The sequence below is a fragment of the Bombina bombina genome, chromosome 1 (genome assembly GCF_027579735.1).
Source record: "Bombina bombina isolate aBomBom1 chromosome 1, aBomBom1.pri, whole genome shotgun sequence".
In the NCBI taxonomy this organism is placed as follows: Eukaryota; Metazoa; Chordata; class Amphibia; order Anura; family Bombinatoridae; genus Bombina; species Bombina bombina.
The window spans coordinates 1426153556-1426173751 of record NC_069499.1 but is presented as its reverse complement, the minus strand read 5'-3'; the positions used below and the strand labels follow the sequence as shown (position 1 = coordinate 1426173751).

The following is a 20196-nucleotide window of genomic DNA, read 5'->3' as shown; positions in this document are numbered from 1 at the left end:
ACATTCAGAGAGAAAAGTGCACTCACAGGAACAAACAACTGGCTCAATACCATTGTTAGCCTGTTCTATGGCGATTTACCTCCTGGGTGCAACTTTTTAGCCCAGTAATGCTTTTCACAGAGTGGAACTTTTCCTGTAGAATATACACACACAAAACACGGAAGGGGACTGCACTCTCATACCGGACCGGGTACACATCCCATGACCCTGCAACATGCTCAGCCATGGGTGCTCACCGGCACTAACAGGAAGCTGTGCTGTCCCCAGAGTCACAGGCAGTTAACCCCAGACAGGTCTGGGTGCAAGAACCTATGGTTCCCAACTTGTTCCCAGTTTGTTTGGATTTGAAAGCTTGCATTGTGTGGCTGTTTTAGGGTCCCAGGTATTGGAAAGGACTTTGACGTGGTACCTGAGCTTGTCCCATTTGGCCAGATGCGGTAACTAACCTATCCATTTTTACGTTTAAATCTTAGCCCTTAGCCGAGAGCTTATATACACACAGAATTTCCAGTGCTTGTTCTCTGGAACCCATACTTGAAAATTATATATATATATATATATATACACACACACACACACGTCTATGGAGATGGAAAACCCTTTCGGGAAAACATTCTTTATGCACGGTATATTGACGATTTGTTTTTCATCTTGGACTGTAGTGAAACAACAACAAAGGTGCTGTCCAATCAGCAAAGACAACCCAGGTTGTTAACCTAAAATGGGCCGGCATCTAAACATACATTCTTGAATGAAGACAATTTGATAATAGGAGTAAATTAGAAAGTTTTGGCTACAGTGTCCCTTTAAGAGAGTGCCAAAACGTGTAGGAGCCAGGAATGGGTGTACAGTATATATATATATATATATATATATATATATATATATATATATATATATATATATATCCAAAACAAAATATAAACTTACTCAAATCACAATAAAAAAATAAAACACATTTAGTGAAGTCCTGTGAATGTAACTGTGTTCAAAAGAAGGCAAGGAGTGGTACTCACATACTCTAGAGCTTCAAAATCAAGCTCTAGATTTTCAGGCACAGGAATACTCCAAAGTAGGAGACACAGGCAAGTGGATAAAAGAATATAACAATTTATATTTACAAATCAGGAGGTCACAAGGCATACATATGACTGTCCCAAATCCAACAACCACTGCAAACAAACAAAGACCGTGTTTTCACAATGTCTAATGAATGCTGTTATTGGATTAGTATGGTGCAAGACTCCACCTTTCGTGTGACGTCATTCCTTTCCGACATACGTTTTGCCAATCAAAGCTTGAGATATATATAGATATATATATAGATATGAGAAGAGAGGGAGTAGGTAGTTGCGCCACAATTAGAGAAAAGTTGTTTTAGAGCTGGATGCTTTATGGAAAAGTCTAATGTATGCCGCTATTAGTGGTGTCTCAACCATCCTTGGTGAGACTAAAAGGGAAAATAGTGAACAGGGTTTGTTTCATCATTTTCCATCCTCAATGCTGTACTCTTTGTTGCCTATTTTGTGATTACTAGTACTAATATAGGTCACACAACGCTGATAACTGGACCCTGTGAATCAACAGGTGAGCATTTATAAGCATTTATTTGATCCACTTGATCTATCACTCATTTGGGATATTTGTATCTTTTTGTACCCTTCCCATCACATGCATATGAGGAACGTCTTCTGCAAGCGCTATTAGAACAAACCCTGTTCTATATATCTATATACAGGGAGTGCAGAATTATTAGGCAAGTTGTATTTTTGAGGATTAATTTTATTATTGAACAACAACCATGTTCTCAATGAACCCAAAAAACTCATTAATATCAAAGCTGAATAGTTTTGGAAGTAGTTTTTAGTTTGTTTTTAGTTATAGCTATTTTAGGGGGATATCTGTGTGTGCAGGTGACTATTACTGTGCATAATTATTAGGCAACTTAACAAAAAACAAATATATACCCATTTCAATTATTTATTTTTACCAGTGAAACCAATATAACATCTCAACATTCACAAATATACATTTCTGACATTCAAAAACAAAACAAAAACAAATCAGTGACCAATATAGCCACCTTTCTTTGCAAGGACACTCAAAAGCCTGCCATCCATGGATTCTGTCAGTGTTTTGATCTGTTCACCATCAACATTGCGTGCAGCAGCAACCACAGCCTCCCAGACACTGTTCAGAGAGGTGTACTGTTTTCCCTCCTTGTAAATCTCACATTTGATGATGGACCACAGGTTCTCAATAGGGTTCAGATCAGGTGAACAAGGAGGCCATGTCATTAGATTTTCTTCTTTTATACCCTTTCTTGCCAGCCACGCTGTGGAGTACTTGGATGCGTGTGATGGAGCATTGTCCTGCATGAAAATCATGTTTTTCTTGAAGGATGCAGACTTCTTCCTGTACCACTGCTTGAAGAAGGTGTCTTCCAGAAACTGGCAGTAGGACTGGGAGTTGAGCTTGACTCCATCCTCAACCCGAAAAGGCCCCACAAGCTCATCGTTGATGATACCAGCCCAAACCAGTACTCCACCTCCACCTTGCTGGCATCTGAGTCGGAATGGAGCTCTCTGCCCTTTACTAATCCAGCCACGGGCCCATCCATCTGGCCCATCAAGACTCACTCTCATTTCATCAGTCCATAAAACCTTAGAAAAATCAGTCTTGAGATATTTCTTGGCCCAGTCTTGACGTTTCAGCTTGTGTGTCTTGTTCAGTGGTGGTCGTCTTTCAGCCTTTCTTACCTTGGCCATGTCTCTGAGTACTGCACACCTTGTGCTTTTGGGCACTCCAGTGATGTTGCAGCTCTGAAATATGGCCAAACTGGTGGCAAGTGGCATCTTGGCAGCTGCACGCTTGACTTTTCTCAGTTCATGGGCAGTTATTTTGCGCCTTGGTTTTTCCACACGCTTCTTGCGACCCTGCTGACTATTTTGAATGAAACGCTTGATTGTTCGATGATCACGCTTCAGAAGCTTTGCAATTTTAAGAGTGCTGCATCCCTCTGCAAGATATCTCACTATTTTTGACTTTTCTGAGCCTGTCAAGTCCTTCTTTTGACCCATTTTGCCAAAGGAAAGGAAGTTGCCTAATAATTATGCACACCTGATATAGGGTGTAGATGTCATTAGACCACACCCCTTCTCATTACAGACATGCACATCACCTAATATGCTTAATTGGTAGTAGGCTTTCGAGCCTATACAGCTTGGAGTAAGACAACATGCATAAAGAGGATGATGTGGTCAAAATACTAATTTGCCTAATAATTCTGCACTCCCTGTATATATATATATATATAACACAATTTATGCTTACCTGATAAATTTATTTCTCTTGTGGTGTATCCAGTCCACGGATCATCCATTACTTGTGGGATATTCTCATTCCCAACAGGAAGTTGCAAGAGGACACCCACAGCAGAGCTGTAATATAGCTCCTCCCCTAACTGTCATAGCCAGTCATTCGACCGAAAACAAGCCGAGAAAGGAGGAGCCATAGGGTGCAGTGGTTACTGTAGTTTAAATTTAAAAATTACCTTTATGCTTACCTGATAAATTTATTTCTCTTGTGGTGTATCCAGTCCACGGATCATCCATTACTTGTGGGATATTCTCATTCCCAACAGGAAGTTGCAAGAGGACACCCACAGCAGAGCTGTAATATAGCTCCTCCCCTAACTGTCATAGCCAGTCATTCGACCGAAAACAAGCCGAGAAAGGAGGAGCCATAGGGTGCAGTGGTTACTGTAGTTTAAATTTAAAAATTACCTTTATGCTTACCTGATAAATTTATTTCTCTTGTGGTGTATCCAGTCCACGGATCATCCATTACTTGTGGGATATTCTCATTCCCAACAGGAAGTTGCAAGAGGACACCCACAGCAGAGCTGTAATATAGCTCCTCCCCTAACTGTCATAGCCAGTCATTCGACCGAAAACAAGCCGAGAAAGGAGGAGCCATAGGGTGCAGTGGTTACTGTAGTTTAAATTTAAAAATTACCTGCCTTAAACTGACAGGGCGGGCCGTGGACTGGATACACCACAAGAGAAATAAATTTATCAGGTAAGCATAAATTGAGTTTTCTCTTGTAAGTTGTATCCAGTCCACGGATCATCCATTACTTGTGGGATACCAATACCAAAGCTAAAGTACACGGATGAAGGGAGGGACAAGGCAGGAACGTAAATGGAAGGAACCACTGCCAGTAAAACCTCTCTCCCAAATATAGCCTCTGAAGAAGCAAAAGTATCAAATTTGTAAAATTTTGAAAAAATATGAAGCGAAGACCAAGTCGTCGCCTTGCAAATTTGATCAAAAGAAACCTCATTTTTAAAGGCCCAAGTGGAAGCCACAGCTCTAGTGGAATGAGCTGTAATCCTTTCAGGAGGCTGCTGTCCAGCAATCTCATGGGCTAAGCAGATTAAGCTTCTTAGTCAAAAAGAAAAAGAGGTTGCCGAAGCCTTTTGACCTCTCCTCTGTCCAGAGTAGACAACAAACAAAGCAGATGTTTGACGAAAATCTTTAGTAGCTTGTAAGTAAAACTTTAAAGCACGGACCACGTCCAGATTGTGTAACACAAAGATGGAACAACAATCTCTTGATTGATATTCTTGTTAGATACCACCTTAGGTAAGAACCCAGGTTTGGTACGCAGGACTACCTTATCCTTATGAAAAATCAGATAAGGAGAATCACATTGTAAGGCAGATAGCTCAGAGACTCTACGAGCCGAGGTAATAGCTACCAAAAAAGAACTTTCCAAGATAAAAGCTTGATATCTATGGAATGAAGAGGTTCAAACGGAACTCCTTGAAGAACCTTAAGAACCAAGTTTAAGCTCCATGGTGGAGCAACAGGTTTAAACACAGGCTTGATTCTAACTAAAGCCTGACAAAATGCCTGAACGTCTGGAACATCTGCCAGACGCTTAACTAGCTGACAATCCTTTTTCCAAACCTTCTTGGAGAAAAGATAATATCCTAGCAATCCTGACCTTACTTAACCCTTGGATTCACACCAATAAAGATATCTACGCCATACCTTATGGTAAATTTTCCTGGTGACAGGCTTTCGTGCCTGTATTAAGGTATCAATAACTGACTCGGAGAAGCCACGCTTTGATAAAATCAAGCGTTCAATCTCCAGGCAGTCAGCCTCAGAGAAATTAGATTTGGATGGTTGAAAGGACCCTGAAGTAGAAGGTCCTGTTTCAGAGGCAGAGACCATGGTGGAAAGGATGACATGTCCACTAGATCTGCATACCAGGTCCTGCGTGGCCACGCAGGTGCTATCAGAATCACCGATGCTCTCTCCTGCTTGATCTTGGCAATCAGTCGAGGGAGCAGAGGAAACGGTGGAAACACATAAGCCAGGTTGAAAGACCAGGGCGCTGCTAGAGCATCTATCAGTGTCGCCTTGGGATCCCTGGATCTGGATCCTTAACACGGAAGCTTGGCGTTCTGGCGAGACGCCATGAGATCCAGTTCTGGTTTGCCCCAACAATGAATCAGTTGTGCAAATACCTCCGGATGGAGTTCCCACTCTCCCGGATGAAAAGTCTGACGACTTAGAAAATCCGCCTCCCAGTCCTCTAGACCTGGGATATGGATAGCCGATAGGTGGCAAGAGTGAATCTCTGCCCAGCAAATTATTTTTGAAACTTCTAACATCTCTAGGGAACTTCTTGTTCCCCCTTGATGGTTGATGTAAGCTACAGTCGTGATGTTGTCCGACTGAAATCTGATGTACCTCAGAGTTGCTAACTGAGGCCAAGCCTGAAGAGCCTTGAATATCGCTCTTAGTTCCAGAATATTTAATGGAAGGAGAGACTCCTCCTGAGTCCACGATCCCTGAGCCTTCAGGGAGTTCCAGACTGCACCCCAACCTAGAAGGCTATCATCTGTCATAACAATTGTCCAATCTGGCCTGCGAAAGGTCATACCTTTGGACAGATGGACTCGAGATAGCCACCAGAGAAGAGAATCCCTGGTCTCTTGGTCCAGATTCAGTTGAGGGGACAAATCTGTGTAATTCCCGTTCCACTGACTGAGCATGCATAGTTGCAGCGGTCTGAGATGTAAGCGTGCACTATGTCCATTGCCGCTACCATTAAGCCGATTACTTCCATACACTGAACCACCGAAGGGCGCAGAATGGAATGAAGAACCCCGCAGGAATTTAGAAGCTTTGATAACCTGGACTCCGTCAGGTGAATTTTCATTTCTACAGAATCTATCAGAGTCCCTAGAAAGGAAACTCTTGTGAGTGGGGATAGAGAACTCTTTTTCCTCGTTCACTTTCCACCAATGCGACCACAGAAATGCCAGTACTACGTCCGTATGAGACTTGGCAATTTGGAAGTTTGACGCCTGTATCAGGATGTCGTCTAAATAAGGGGCTACTGCTATGCCCCGCGGCCTTAGGACCGCCATAAGCTACCCTAGAACCTTTGTAAAGATTCTTGGGGCTGTAGCTAATCCCAAGGGAAGAGCTACAACTGGTAAAGCCTGTCTTGAAAGGCAAACCTGAGAAACCGATGATGATCTTTGTGTATCGGAATGTGAAGATAAGCATTCTTTAGATCCACTGTAGTCATATATTGACCCTCCTGGATCAGTGGTAGGATGGTACGAATAGTTTCCATCTTGAACGACGGAACTTTGAGGAATTTGTTTAAGATCTTTAGATCCAAAATTGGTCTGAAGGTTCCCTCTTTTTTGGGAACCACAAACAGATTTGAGTAAAAACCCTGTCCCTGTTCCTCCTTTGGAACTGGATGGATCACTCCCATAACTAGGAGGTCTCGTACACAGTGTAAGAATGCCTCTCTTTATCTGGTGTGCAGATAATTGTGAAAGGTGAAATTTCCCTTTTGGGCGGAAGCTTTGAAGTCCAGAAGATATCCCTGGGATATAATTTCCAACGCCCAGGGATCCTGAACATCTCTTGCCCACGCCTGGGCAAAGAGTGAAAGTCTGCCCCCTACTAGATCCGTTCCCGGATAGGGGGCCGTTCCTTCATGCTGTCTTAGAGGCAGCAGCAGGCTTTTTTACCTGCTTACCTTTTTTCCAGGTCAGGTTTGGTCTCCAGACCGTCTTGGATTGAGCAAAAGTTCCCTCTTATTTATTATTAGAGGAAGTTGATGCCGCACCTGCCTTGAAGTTTTGAAAGGCACGAAAATTAGACTGTTTGGCCCTAGATTTGGACCTGTCCTGAGGAAGGGCATGATCTTTTCCTCCAGTGATATCAGCAATAATTTCCTTCAACCAGGCCCGAATAGGGTCTGCCCCTTGAAGGGAATGTTAAGTAGCTTAGATTTTGAAGTCACGTCAGCTGACCATGATCTAAGTCATAGCGCTCTGCGCACCTGTATAGCAAAACCAGAATTCTTAGCCTTTAGTTTAGTCAAATGAACAATGGCATCAGAATAAAAGAATTGGCTAGCATAAGAGCTCTAAGTTTGCCAAGTATGTCATCCAATGGAGTCGCTACCTGTAAAGCCTCTTCCAGAGACTCAAACCAGTACGCCGCAGCAGCAGTAACAGGGGCAATGCATGCAAGGGGCTGTAGGATAAAACCTTGTTGAATAAATATTTTCTTAAGGTAACCTCTAATTTTTTATCCATTGGATCTAAAAAAAAAAAAAACACAACTGTCCTCGACAGGGATAGTAGTACGCTTTACTAGACTAGAAACTGCTCCCTCCACCTTAGGGACTGTCTGCCATAAGTCCCGTGTGGTGGCGTCTATTGGAAACATTTTTCTAAAAATAGGAGGGGAAGAGAACGGCACACCTGGTCTATCCCATTCCTTATTAATAATTTCTGTAAACCTTTTAGGTATTTGGAAAAGCATCAGTACACACCGGCACTGCAAAGTATTTATCCAGTCTACACAATTTCTCTGGCACTGCAATGGTATCACAGTCATTCAGAGCAGCTAAAACCTCCCTAAGCAACACGCGGAGGTGTTCAAGCTTAAATTTAAATGTAGAAATATTAGAATCAGGTAACTGAAGCTCTCTTTCCTCAGCTCTGCATATTGTGAGGCAGTATCAGACATGGTTCTTAAAGCGTCAGTATGCTCTGCATTTTGTCTCACCCCAGAGCTATCTCGCTTACCTCTAAATTCAGGTAGTCTGGCTAATACCGCTGACAGTGTATTATCCATGACTGCCGCCATGTCTTGTAAAGTAAACGCTATGGGCGCCCTAGATGTACTTGGCGCCATTTAAGCGTGAGTCCCTTAAGCGGGAGTCAAAGGGTCTGACACGTGGGGAAAGTTAGTCGGCATAACTTCACCCTCGTCAGATTCCTCTGGTGATAAATTTTTTAAAGACAGAAAATGATCTTTATTTCATAAAAGGAAATCAGTACATTTGGTACACATTCTAAGAGGGGGTTCCACCATGGCTTTTAAACATAATAAACAAGGAGTTTCTTCTATGTCAGGCATGTTTATACAGAATAGCAATGAGACTAGCAAGTTTGGAAAACACTTTAAATCAAGTTAACAAGCAAATATAAAAAACGGTACTGTGCCTTTAAGAGAAACAAATTTTGTCAGAATTTGAAAAACAGTGAAAAAATGCAGTAATTCAAACAAAATTTTTACAGTGTGTATAATAGGCTAACAGAGCATTGCACCCACTTGCAAATGGATGATTAACCCCTTAGTTCAAAAAACGGATCAAAAAAACGATAGACTTTTTTAACAGTCACAACCAACTGCCACAGTAAGCTGTGGCCCTACCTTCCCCAATAAACGACTTTGGAAAGCTTTTGGGCCCTTTAGAGATGTCCTATAGCATTCAGAGGGCCTTTGAGGGAAGCTCGATGTCACAGTTTGTAATTTTAACTGCACAAACTGTAACTTTTATACTACAACAGTGGAAATTGTTTCTAGTCAAAATTTAAGCCAGCCATGTGGAAAAAACTAGGCCCCAATAAAGTTTTATCACCAAAGCATATATAAAAACGATTAAACATGCCAGCAAAAGTTTTATATTGCAATATCATAAGGGCATTACCCCTGGGAGTAAGCATGATACCAGTCGTTATTAAATCACTGTATTCAGGCTTAACTTACATTAATCCGGTATCAGCAGCATTTTCTAGTGTTTTCCATCTCTAGAAAAAAATATAACTGCACATACCTGATAGCAGAATAAACTGCACGCCATTCTCTCGCTGAAGTTACCTCATCTGTGTAATCCCCTCAGACATATGTGAGAACAGCAATGGATCTTAGTTACAACCTGCTAAGATCATAGAAACCTCAGGCAGATTCTTCTTCTATTTACTGCCTGAGATAAAATAGCACAACTCCGGTACTATTTAAAAATAACAAACTTTTGATTGAAGAAAATAACCTAGCTATATTTAACCACTCTCTCCTACAACGTCCTTGCTTGTTGAGAGTTGCAAGAGAATGACTGGCTATGACAGTTAGGGGAGGAGCTATATTACAGCTCTGCTGTGGGTGTCCTCTTGCAACTTCCTGTTGGGAATGAGAATATCCCACAAGTAATGGATGATCCGTGGACTGGATACACCTTACAAGAGAAATAATAATATATATATATATATATATATATATATATATATATATATATATATATATATATATATATATATATATATATATATATATATACATATACATATTATACACACACACATCTTTAGACATGTGTATGTATGAATGTTTATGTTAAAGTCCTTTGCCTACCCGAGACCTCATTTTTGTGTGCAATATTTTTTTTAAAATACTTTATTACATAGTGTTATTATGAGTAACTATACTTTGTAATATATTTGTGCAACTTTTTTTGTTATGCGAAACAGTTAAACAAAAGCTCTGAAGTCGTGGTAATAATTCTAGCATAAATCGCGATTGCACTAGAGAGATTGCATTTACTTTCAACTTGTAATACCAACGGCAAACCTGACAAACGCACCCCCCCACTGTAATAAACCCCTTATCACACATGTGGAAAACGTTTGCACTCCACTCATAATCTGGTCCAGAGTTTATTCAATCCTGGCCAGCAGGAGGAGGCAAAGAGCACCCCAGCAGAGCTGTTAAGTGTCAATTTCCTTACCCATAACCCTAAATCATTCGGCCGAAGGAAACGGAAATAGAAGATAACTCAAGGGTATAGGAGGTACCTGAGGTTTGTACACAAAAAACGCTGTCTTAAATTTAAATAAGGGCGGGTCGTGGACTCTCCATGCCCAGAAAGAAATACATTTATCAGGTAAGCATACATTTTGTTTTCTTTCCTATGGCATGTAGAGTCCACAATGTCATTCCAATTACTAGTGGGAACCAATACCCAAGCTAGAGGACAAAGAATGAACAGGGAGGGAGAACAAGACAAGCAGAACTAAACAGAAGGCACCACTGCTTGAAGAACTTTTCTCCCAAAAGAAGCCTCAGCCAAAGCAAAAGAACAAAATGTAGATTTGAAAAGCTATGCAAAGAGGACGATGTGGCCCTTTGCAGATTTGCTCTACAGAAGCTTCATTATTGAAAACCCAGGAAAAAGCCAGAATTCACCCAGGAGGCTGTTGTACAGCGGTCTCATAAGTTAACAGGACAACACTTCTCAACCAGAGAGAAAGAGAGTAGAAAAGGCCTTCAGACCCTTATTCTACTTCAAGAAACAAAAAACTAAACAAAGCAGAAGATTGCCTAAAATCTTAGTTACTTGGAAGAAAAACATTTTAAAGCACGCACAAAGTCCAGGTTATTTTGAAATCAACATTGACAAAAAAAAGGAAGAAAAACAATTTCCCGATTGATATAGTGATCCGACACTAATTTAGGAGAAATCACAGCTAAGTATGAAGGACCGCCATATCTGCATGAAAACCAAAAGGAAGGGGATCACACTGCAGAGCCGAAAGCTCGGAGACTGCAAGCAGAAAAAAACAAAAACTTTCCAAGATAACAACTTGATATCAATCGAAAGCATCGGCTCAAACAGAGCCTGCTGCAAAACTTTAAGAACAAGAGGCTCCAAGGAGGAGTAACTGGATTAAAAGCAGGCCTGATTCTGACCAAGGCCTGAACAAAGATTGAACATCCGGCAGATCTGCCTGACATTTGAACAAAGGAATAGACATTGCATAAAGCTGTCCCTTCAGTGCGCTGACTGAAAAACCTTTCCCCAGGTCCTCCTAAAGAAAGGCAAAATACTGGGTACCCCCCAAGAGAAACCCTTTGATTCACACCAATAAAGGTATATACGCCATACCATATGGTAAATCCTAAGTCTCAAAGACCTTCTCAGAAAGGCCACGCCTAGCGAAAACTAGGCATCCAATCTCCAAGCTGTTAGCTTCACAGAATCCAGATTTGGGAGAAGGAAGGGACCCTGAAGTAGAAGGTCCTTCCTCTGAAGAAACCACCAAGGTGGAAAAGATTACATTTTCACCAGATCTGAGAACCAGATCCTGCGAGGCGACACAGGAACTATTAGAATTACAGACGCTCCCTCCTGATTGATACGAGCAATGACTCTTGGAAGGAGAGTAAATGGAAAAAACAGGAATGCTCGACCGGAGATCTAAGGCACCGCTAGCTTATCGATCAGATCGGCTAGAGGACCTCTTGATCTTGGCCCATACTTTGGAAGTGTGGCTTTTTGATATGACGCCATCAGATCCAACTCCGGACCCCCCCACCTGAGGGATATAACAGAGAATACATCCGGATGGAGAACCCACTCCCCGGGATGAAAAGTCTGTCTGCTCAGAAATCCGCTTTTCAGATATCCATCGCTGGAATATGGATGGCAGATAGACAATCATGAGATTCCACTGGATAATGCGGGTTATGTCCTTTATTGCTTAAGAAGTCAGGGTTCCTCCCTGGTGGTAGATGTTTGCCACCGAGGAAATGTTGCCCGATAGGAATCTGAAAAACCTGACCAAAGCTAGTTGAGGTCAGGCTGAATGCAATGAAGATTGCTTGCAAATTCTGTAATGCTTATGGGGAGAGAAGACTACTCCCGAGTCTAAAGACCTTGATTTTGTAAGGAGCCCTAAACTGTCTCCCCAGCCTGGCAGGCTGGCGTCCGTTGTCACCTTCACCCAGGAATGACTCAAATTATCTACTCGGAGACAAAGTCTTGCGAAAACCACCAAAAAAGAAGAGAATCCAGAACTATCCTCTATGAGAGATCTGAGTGGTCTCTGTTCCATTGACTGAGCATGCATAGTTGTAGAGGTCTCAGATGGAACTGAGCAAATGGAATGATGTCCATGGAAGCAACAGTCAGACCAAATACCTCCATGCACTGAGCCACTGATGGTCGGACAGAGGACTGAAGTGAAAGGCAAGAAACAAGAGGTTTGGATTTTCTAACATTTGTCAGAAAAATCTACATGGGTAGAGAATCTATAATTATTCCCAAAAAATACACCCTGGAATCTAATACTAGGAAAGCCTATTCCAGATTCACCTTCCACCCGTGGTTACGTATGCTCTGCTCTCCTAACTGCTTGGATTAAGTCTGAAGCGGAAGGTCACGTGTGCACCTGAACCTAACTGCGCCACAAGTGAAAGGAAAACAAAAGGGCGCGAATAAGTGTTACTCCTCCGGTCTGAATATGACTGCAACTTAACGTAAAACACTCTTGTTTCTAAAGTTAAGCCTGATTCCAATATAAAGGGAACCGGAAAAAGCGATACACATCTAATGTTCCCTATGCCAGTCTCTCAAAAGCCTCCAAAAGGGGATCATATTGACCCCTTATGCCCCCAGTGCCTTATCTAAATAAAATAGTTGCTTGCCACTGCCCAAGATAAATTTCTGTCGAAAGGGATAAAATGTCACTAAGTCCCACCAGGAAACCTTGAACACACAGAGATCTATATATGTGTCCTGTCTCAGAGACATTAACCCCTGAAAGTGCTGACCTTCCCACCAAGAAAGGTAAACCACTTACCTGTGTTCTGGTTGCAGGGCAGGAGCAACTTCTAGTTGTGACAGATGACCAATATCTATCAGGGACCTGTAGAGAAAGAAAAAAAAAAAGGAGTAACCAACCCTTGTTTTCTATAAATGGGGTAGCACAAATGTTAGAAGACAGCAAGGTGATCTTTGCTTAACTTCCAACTGCTAAAAGCCACCATTTGTCTTACTAAAGAGATTTGCATGGACACAGCAAAACCCCAATCCTTGCTTGCAGGGAAAAGTACCCATTTAAGGATTAAATTCTTAATTTCTTCAAACACCAACTTCACACATCCTCCCACGACAGAGGCAAAAAAGAATGACTGGGGGTTATGGGTAAGGGAAGTGACACTTAACAGCTTTGCTGGGGTGCTCTTTGCCTCCTCCTGCTGACCAGGAGTTGAATTTCCACTAGTAATTGGAATGAAATTGTGGACTCTCCATGCCATAGGAAAGAAATGGAAGTTTTAAGGCTATTTTGTATATACTTAACACATTTCTGAGAATTCTATAGCTATATGAGTGGAAACCTTTTTTTTGCTCTGCTGATATATTTTTATTGACTTGAAGCACTGGCAGTTAAGCAACCTCCCCTTCTTCCAGTACCAACACATAGGCAGCAATAATAGTTTAGTGGAATGCTTAACAGTAACTTAACACAGATTTGCATTTTTGATTTTAAATCATACTGATTATATACATTTTCTGTCTTTACCTGGAGGGCTGAGCTGTGCTGGGTGCTCCACAAGATTTGTAATACCATGAAATTCTTTCCATTTTGATAAGGCTTCTACTGTCCTAAAGTATGAAAATACAACAGGTTTAAGAATATTAAAAGGGATATTTGCGCAGGGTCCATTACTTCCAGTCAAAGCCCTACAAGGGGGCTGGGGTCTCTACAGGAAGTAATATATATAACTTGATGACAAATCATCTAGAGCACCAGGAGGTTTACTATTCAGTGAATACTAGGTATGTGCATTCAGATCATTTGTGATTATTTAAAAGCAGAACTAGGCGGTCATTTGCATAAGTCAGCTCTTATCTTGTGAAACACACAAACTAAGATCTAGATTTGCACAGATCTTAGTGTCTTGCACTTTTCACAAGAAGGAATCTGGCTCTGAAAAGAGCCGAATTCAGCGAGAGGCCACCTTCTTCTGCATAAAGATCAAAACAAATTATCTGGATGCACATGCCTAGTGAATACTAGACAGGGAGTCAGTTTTGCCCATGCTCAGTAGAGGCAGAACGCAACTTAAGTTATCAACATCTCATCACTCAGAGGGTAGTGGCTACACTGAATTTCTAAGCACTCATTTTGCAAGAAAACAATTTGTTTGCTGATTATTATTTTTTTTACACAAAAACTTTCATGATTTAGATAGGGCATGCAATTTTAAACAACCTTCCAATTTACTTTTATCATCAATGTTGCTATGTTCTCATTATTCTTTGTTGAAAGCTAAACCTAGCAAAACTCATATGCTAATTTCTAAGCCATTGAAGGCCCCCTCTTATCTCAGGGCATTTTGGCTATTTTTCACAGCTAGAAAGCGTTAGTTCATGTGTGCCACATAAATAATATTGTGCTCATGCACGTGGAGTCAGCACTAATTGGCTAAAATGCAAAAGATCTAAAATAAGGGGGCAGTCTGCAGAGGTTTTGATATAAGATAATCACAGAGGTAAAAAGTATATTAAAAGGGATAGGAAAGTCAAAATGAAACTTGCATAATTCAGATAGAGCATGTCATTTTGAGACACTCTTAAATTCACTTCTATTTTCAAATGTGTTATGTTCTCTTAGTATCTCTTATTAAAAAATGAATACGCACATATCATACACTAGTAGGAGATGCTGCTAATTGGTGCCTGCACACATTTGTCTCTTGTGATTGGCTAAATAGATATTTTCAGTTTCCTGTCAGTAGTGCAATGCTGTCCCTTCAGCAATGGACAACAAGAGAATGAAGAAAATTTGATAATAGAATTAAATTGGAAAGTTGTTTAAAATGGTATGTTCTATCTAAATCATAAAAGAAAATTTTGGGGTTTACTTATCCCTTTAATATAACCGTGTTGGTTATGCAAAACTGGGGAATAGGTAATAAAGGGATTATCCATCTTTTTTAAAAATAAAAATTCTGGCGCAGACTGTCTAACATTTGTTTTTACTAAAGGACATTGTTTCATATCCCTTTAACTCCACTGTTTCCATTTCAAGCAATAGTTCAATGGGAAAAAAAAGTTAGGCGCTGTGAAGACCATAATGTACTGTATAATAGTCGAGTAACCTCTTTTACAGAAATTAAAGCCAAAAAAAGATATATGTGATGCATAGAGAATGGGGTGAGGGAGGAAGATTATGAGGGGAATTGAAACCTTAATGGAAAATCAAAGACGTTTAAAAAACATTAACTTAAAGGGATATGGAACAGTGCTTCTTTAGTAAAAATAAATATCCTAAATCAAAAAGAAACAGATTGTGTAAGAAAAAACAGCAAACAGCTTACTTGTCGTCTTGCAAAATTAGCAGTTCTCAGTGTAGCCCCTGCCCTCTGGGAAATGAGAACTGACATGTTGATAGCCAGTTGTACTCTGCCTCTGCTGAGCATGGGCAAAACTGACTCCATGTTTCACTAAATACTAAAGCAGCTCATGTTACTCAAGACAATTTAAAATATCAAGCTAGATATGCCTTTCTTTAACCCCTTAATGACCACAATGTACCCTGTATGTCACTGGTCGTTAAGGGTTTTTTCAGGACATAATAGCACAAGTCTAGCAAGAACACGCTATTAATGCACTCCCTCCAGCAGGCTTTGTGGAATAGAGCAGTCTCAACACTGGTGGCAAGACCGCACTATAAAACAATCAAGTCCCAAAAAAAGGCCAGCGACATACAGGGTACGTCGCTGGTCCTTAAGGGGTTAAATACCCCATCCCCTTGTATGGCTGTGACAGGAGGTAATGGAAAAGTCACAAATAAAGTTAAAAAAATTAAATAAATCCTTTTAAATATTGAATAATACATATTGCAATGAGTCTTAAGTATAAACCACTGCTTAGTGTTTTTTTTATTGCAAGAGCAAGTCTATTATATATTCCTTTAACCCCTTAATGACCACAGCACTTTTCCATTTTCTGTCCGTTTGGGACCAAGGCTATTTTTACATTTTTGCGGTGTTTGTGTTTAGCTGTAATTTTCATCTTACTCATTTACTGTACCCACACATATTATATACCGTTTTTCTCGCCATTAAATGGACTTTCTAAAGATAACATTATTTTCATCATATCTTATAATTTACTATAAAAAAAATTATAAAATATGAGGAAAAAATTGAAAAAAAACACACTTTTTCTAACTTTGACCCCCAAAATCTGTTACACATCTACAACCACCAAAAAACACCCATGCTAAATAGTTTCTAAATTTTGTCCTGAGTTTAGAAATACCCAATGTTTACATCTTCTTTGCTTTTTTTGTAAGTTATAGGGCCATAAATACAAGTAGCACTTTGCTATTTCCAAACCATTATTTTTCAAAATTAGCGCTAGTTACATTAGAACACTAATATCTTTCAGGAATCTCTGAATATCCATTGACATGTATATATTTTTTTTTTAGTAGACATCCCAAAGTATTGATCTAGGCCCATTTTGGTATATTTCATGCCACCATTTCACCGCCAAATGCGATTAAATACAAAAAATCGTTCACTTTTTTACAAATTTTTTCACAAACTTTTGGTTTCTCACTGAAATTATTTACAAACAGCTTGTGCAATTATGGCTTAAATGGTTGTAAATTCTTCTCTGGGATCCCCTTTGTTCAGAAATAGCAGACATATATGGCTTTGGCGTTGCTTTTTAGTAATTAGAAGGCTGCTAAATGCCACTGCGCACTACACGTGTATTATGCCCAGCAGTGAAGGGGTTAATTATGGAGCATGTAGGGCATACTTACATTTCTATACCGTTAGGAATTATAAAGGAGTCCCACCACTCAATCTCAGGTATCTCTCCTTCTCTTAGCTCTTTTTTCGGAGTAATCAAGGCTAGCCTAGTGGATGCTTGGATGCCAGTTTTCTTTGCAGCCTGTGAGATTTCTGCCTGCAGCTTCTCTAGTTGAGCCTGTTAGACAAAAACAAAGATTTTTACTTACGGAAAAAGAAATGCAATCAGGCATATTCGTAACGCACACTCAATATACAACAATTGACTAAAGCACATGAAGGTTATATTATTTGGGTAAAAGTGAGTTTGTTGGACATCACATTCCAAAACCATGGGCATTAATATGGAGTTGGCCCCTCTGACGAACAAGCCTCTGGGAAGGATTTCTAAAAGATTTTGAAGTGTGTCTCTTGAAATATGTACCAATTCAGCAAAACGTATTTGTGCAATCAGACGCTGGTGTTGGACAAGCTCTGGCTTGCAATCGCATTGCAATTCATCCCAAAAGGTATTCAATGGGGTTGAGGTCAGTTGTCAGAGCAGGCCACTTGAGTTCCTTCACACCAAACTTATTCAATCATGTCTTCATGGACTTTGTTTTGTGCACAGGGGTACAGTCATGCTGGAACAGGAAAGGGTCTTGTCCAGTTGCTGCCACAATATTGGAACAACCCAATTACATAAAACATTTTTGTGTCCTGTAGCGTTAAGATGACCCTTTGCTAAAACTAAGGGGCCGAGCCCAGACCATTAACCCTGCATCAACATTTACAGTAGGCACTATGAACTTTGAACTTTGGTAGGTAGGGTTTGTCCGGGCATCTTCAATACCTAGATTCTTTCATCAGCATGCCAAATAGTTGAAGCATGATCCATTAATCCAGCGAGCATGTTTCCACTGCTCCAAAGTCCATTGGCAGCATGCTTTCTACCACTCCAGCGGATACTTGGCATTGCACATGTTTATGTGCGGCTTGTGTACAGCTGCTCAGCCATGAAAACCCATTTCACTCTCCTGATACAGTTTTTGAGCTCCAGAGGAAGTTTGAAAGTCTGTAGTAAGTGAGGCAATAGCTACAACGCAATTGATATGTGCTACATGCTTCAGTACTCAGCAGTCCCGCTCTGTGAGTTTGCGTGATCAACCACTTCATGGCAGGGCTGTTGCTCATTGCTGCTTCCGCTTCACAGTGATAACACAGTTGACCGGGGTAAGTCTAATAGCACAGAAAGTTCACATTTAAAGTCACTGAGTCATTATACTGCCAATGTTTATTTATGGAGATTTCATGGCTATGTGCTAGATTTTATGCAACGGTTAGCAAAAGGTGTGGCTGAAAGACCTGAATTCAATAATTAGTAGGGTTGTCCAATTACTTTTGGTCATTCACTATGTACAGTATATATATATATAATATAGGGCAACCATTGCTGCTACTAGGGACACAAAAGTTCAGGAAGAGAATGATATAACATGCTATTGGCAAGTAACAGTAAAATAAGAAAATGCTGTGTGTGTAGCCACCAGCAAAGCGGTTAAATTGTCAGAGCTCAGTCCCCGATTGGTGACTACCAGCTCAGAATCAGCAGTGCAGTTACACTTTGAAACAGACTATTTTTCAGGAGTTTAGCACGTACTGTATTTCTAGGCAAGTAATAGTGAAACATGAAAATGCTGTAAAGTTTTATAACATTCTTTTATTGCACTTTTACGGGTTTCTTTTAAAATGGAGGCAACAGTATGGCAGAAATAGTGCCTTTTGATACTGTTGTATAATACACTATGCTATATAATAAGCATTGTAGAAATATACTGTACAAACTATTTAACAGTTTTCAACTGCAAATATAGTAATTTGCTAAAACAGCTTTTATGAATTGACTCCAACAACAGTAAAAGGATCTAAAAAAATGCTATAATCATACACTGCTGCATAAAATATATGCCTCTATACACCCTTATTAAAAGGGGCATGAAAGTTGATAATACTATACTAAGTCCCTTTGCAAAGCAAAGTGTGATTATAAAAAATTGCAAACCTGAGAGCGCTCAGTGATTGTTAAATTCTAGAGTTTCAAAAAAGCAATAGGATTTACCAGCACTAAAAATAATTCAGTCAAAAAAAAAAAAAAAAAAATAGGTTAACAATTGTTTTCCACCTCTAAGCCAATAGCAGTGCTAGCCGTACAACACCGTGTTGATGGCTAGCACGGCTATTGGCCATGAGGTGGAAACATCACCTCATTGAAGAAGGGAAAAAAAGAAAGATAAAAAAGGAGTTATACCGTGGGCGGCTGGATTAATTTAGAATTCTGTGGCAAAGAAAAGGTACTTTTAACATACCTTTTTTAAAATGTCCTGTTTAATGTTCCCATATATATTTTAAATGCTAGGATTTGCCATTACTTTAAGTATGCTCTTGGGCACTAGTATGATTGACAGGGAAGTATGCTCTTGGGCACTAGTATGATTGACAGGGAAGCTAGTGCATGGAACATACCCACTAATCAGCACCTGTGTTAGCTCTATCATTGGAACCAGGCTATGGAAAAACCTAAAGTATACATACCTCCATTTTCAATTATCTTAATAAAATGTTGTTTCAGCAAATTACTACATTTGCAACTGAAAACGCTAACATTTTAAAAGTACAATCTCTACAAATATTGTTCAGTAGTTCAACACATATTAAGTTAATGTCCAGACTTCAAAACACAATCCGTTTCATTCAATTTGAAATTAATAATTACAAGTAAGCATCTAATATGATGGCTTTGGAAGTTTCTGGTATTTAAACCCCACAGTGACAAGAACCTTTATTTAAATGCTCTTGGTGATGGGATTCTAGGACCATCAGCTTGTGGGGGAGGGGGGGGGTTGTGACTGAATAACACAATTTCTCAGTTGTGCCAGTGGATCTGCTATATAGGATGCAGAGTTGATGGTAAGGGTATTTAAATGTGAAAGGGAGTTTTGAATGTAATGATTTTTAGCATCATATTTTAGCTGAGAAACATGTTACTTTTATTAAAGTATGTTACCTACAGCTTTTTTTTTTTTCTTTTTAACTAGATTTTTTGGAAATGTAAGCCACTTTTGAGAATAATTGAGTACTGTTGTGTCTGCATTCTCTAAAGCTTCTGAGTCTGTGGTTTCCAGTCTTCTGAAGACTGTAGACATTGACACAGCTTCTGAGACATGGTACAGTTGGCGGCTAATGGGTCCATTCTGCCTTACTAGCACCCATTTG

General features: G+C 40.1%; 1 protein-coding gene across 1 annotated transcript in view; it reads right to left on the bottom strand.

Annotated features, from left to right (window-relative positions):
• PRPF3 (pre-mRNA processing factor 3) overlaps positions 1-20196 on the bottom strand; it is a 241213-nt gene that overhangs the window by 199151 nt on the left and 21866 nt on the right. Inside the window, exons 8-9 of the mRNA XM_053705438.1 lie at positions 16956-17122; positions 13698-13780 (exon numbers count right to left, since the gene is read on the bottom strand). Coding sequence (XP_053561413.1) covers positions 13698-13780; positions 16956-17122 — 250 coding nt within the window. The remainder of the gene's footprint in view (positions 1-13697; positions 13781-16955; positions 17123-20196) is intronic.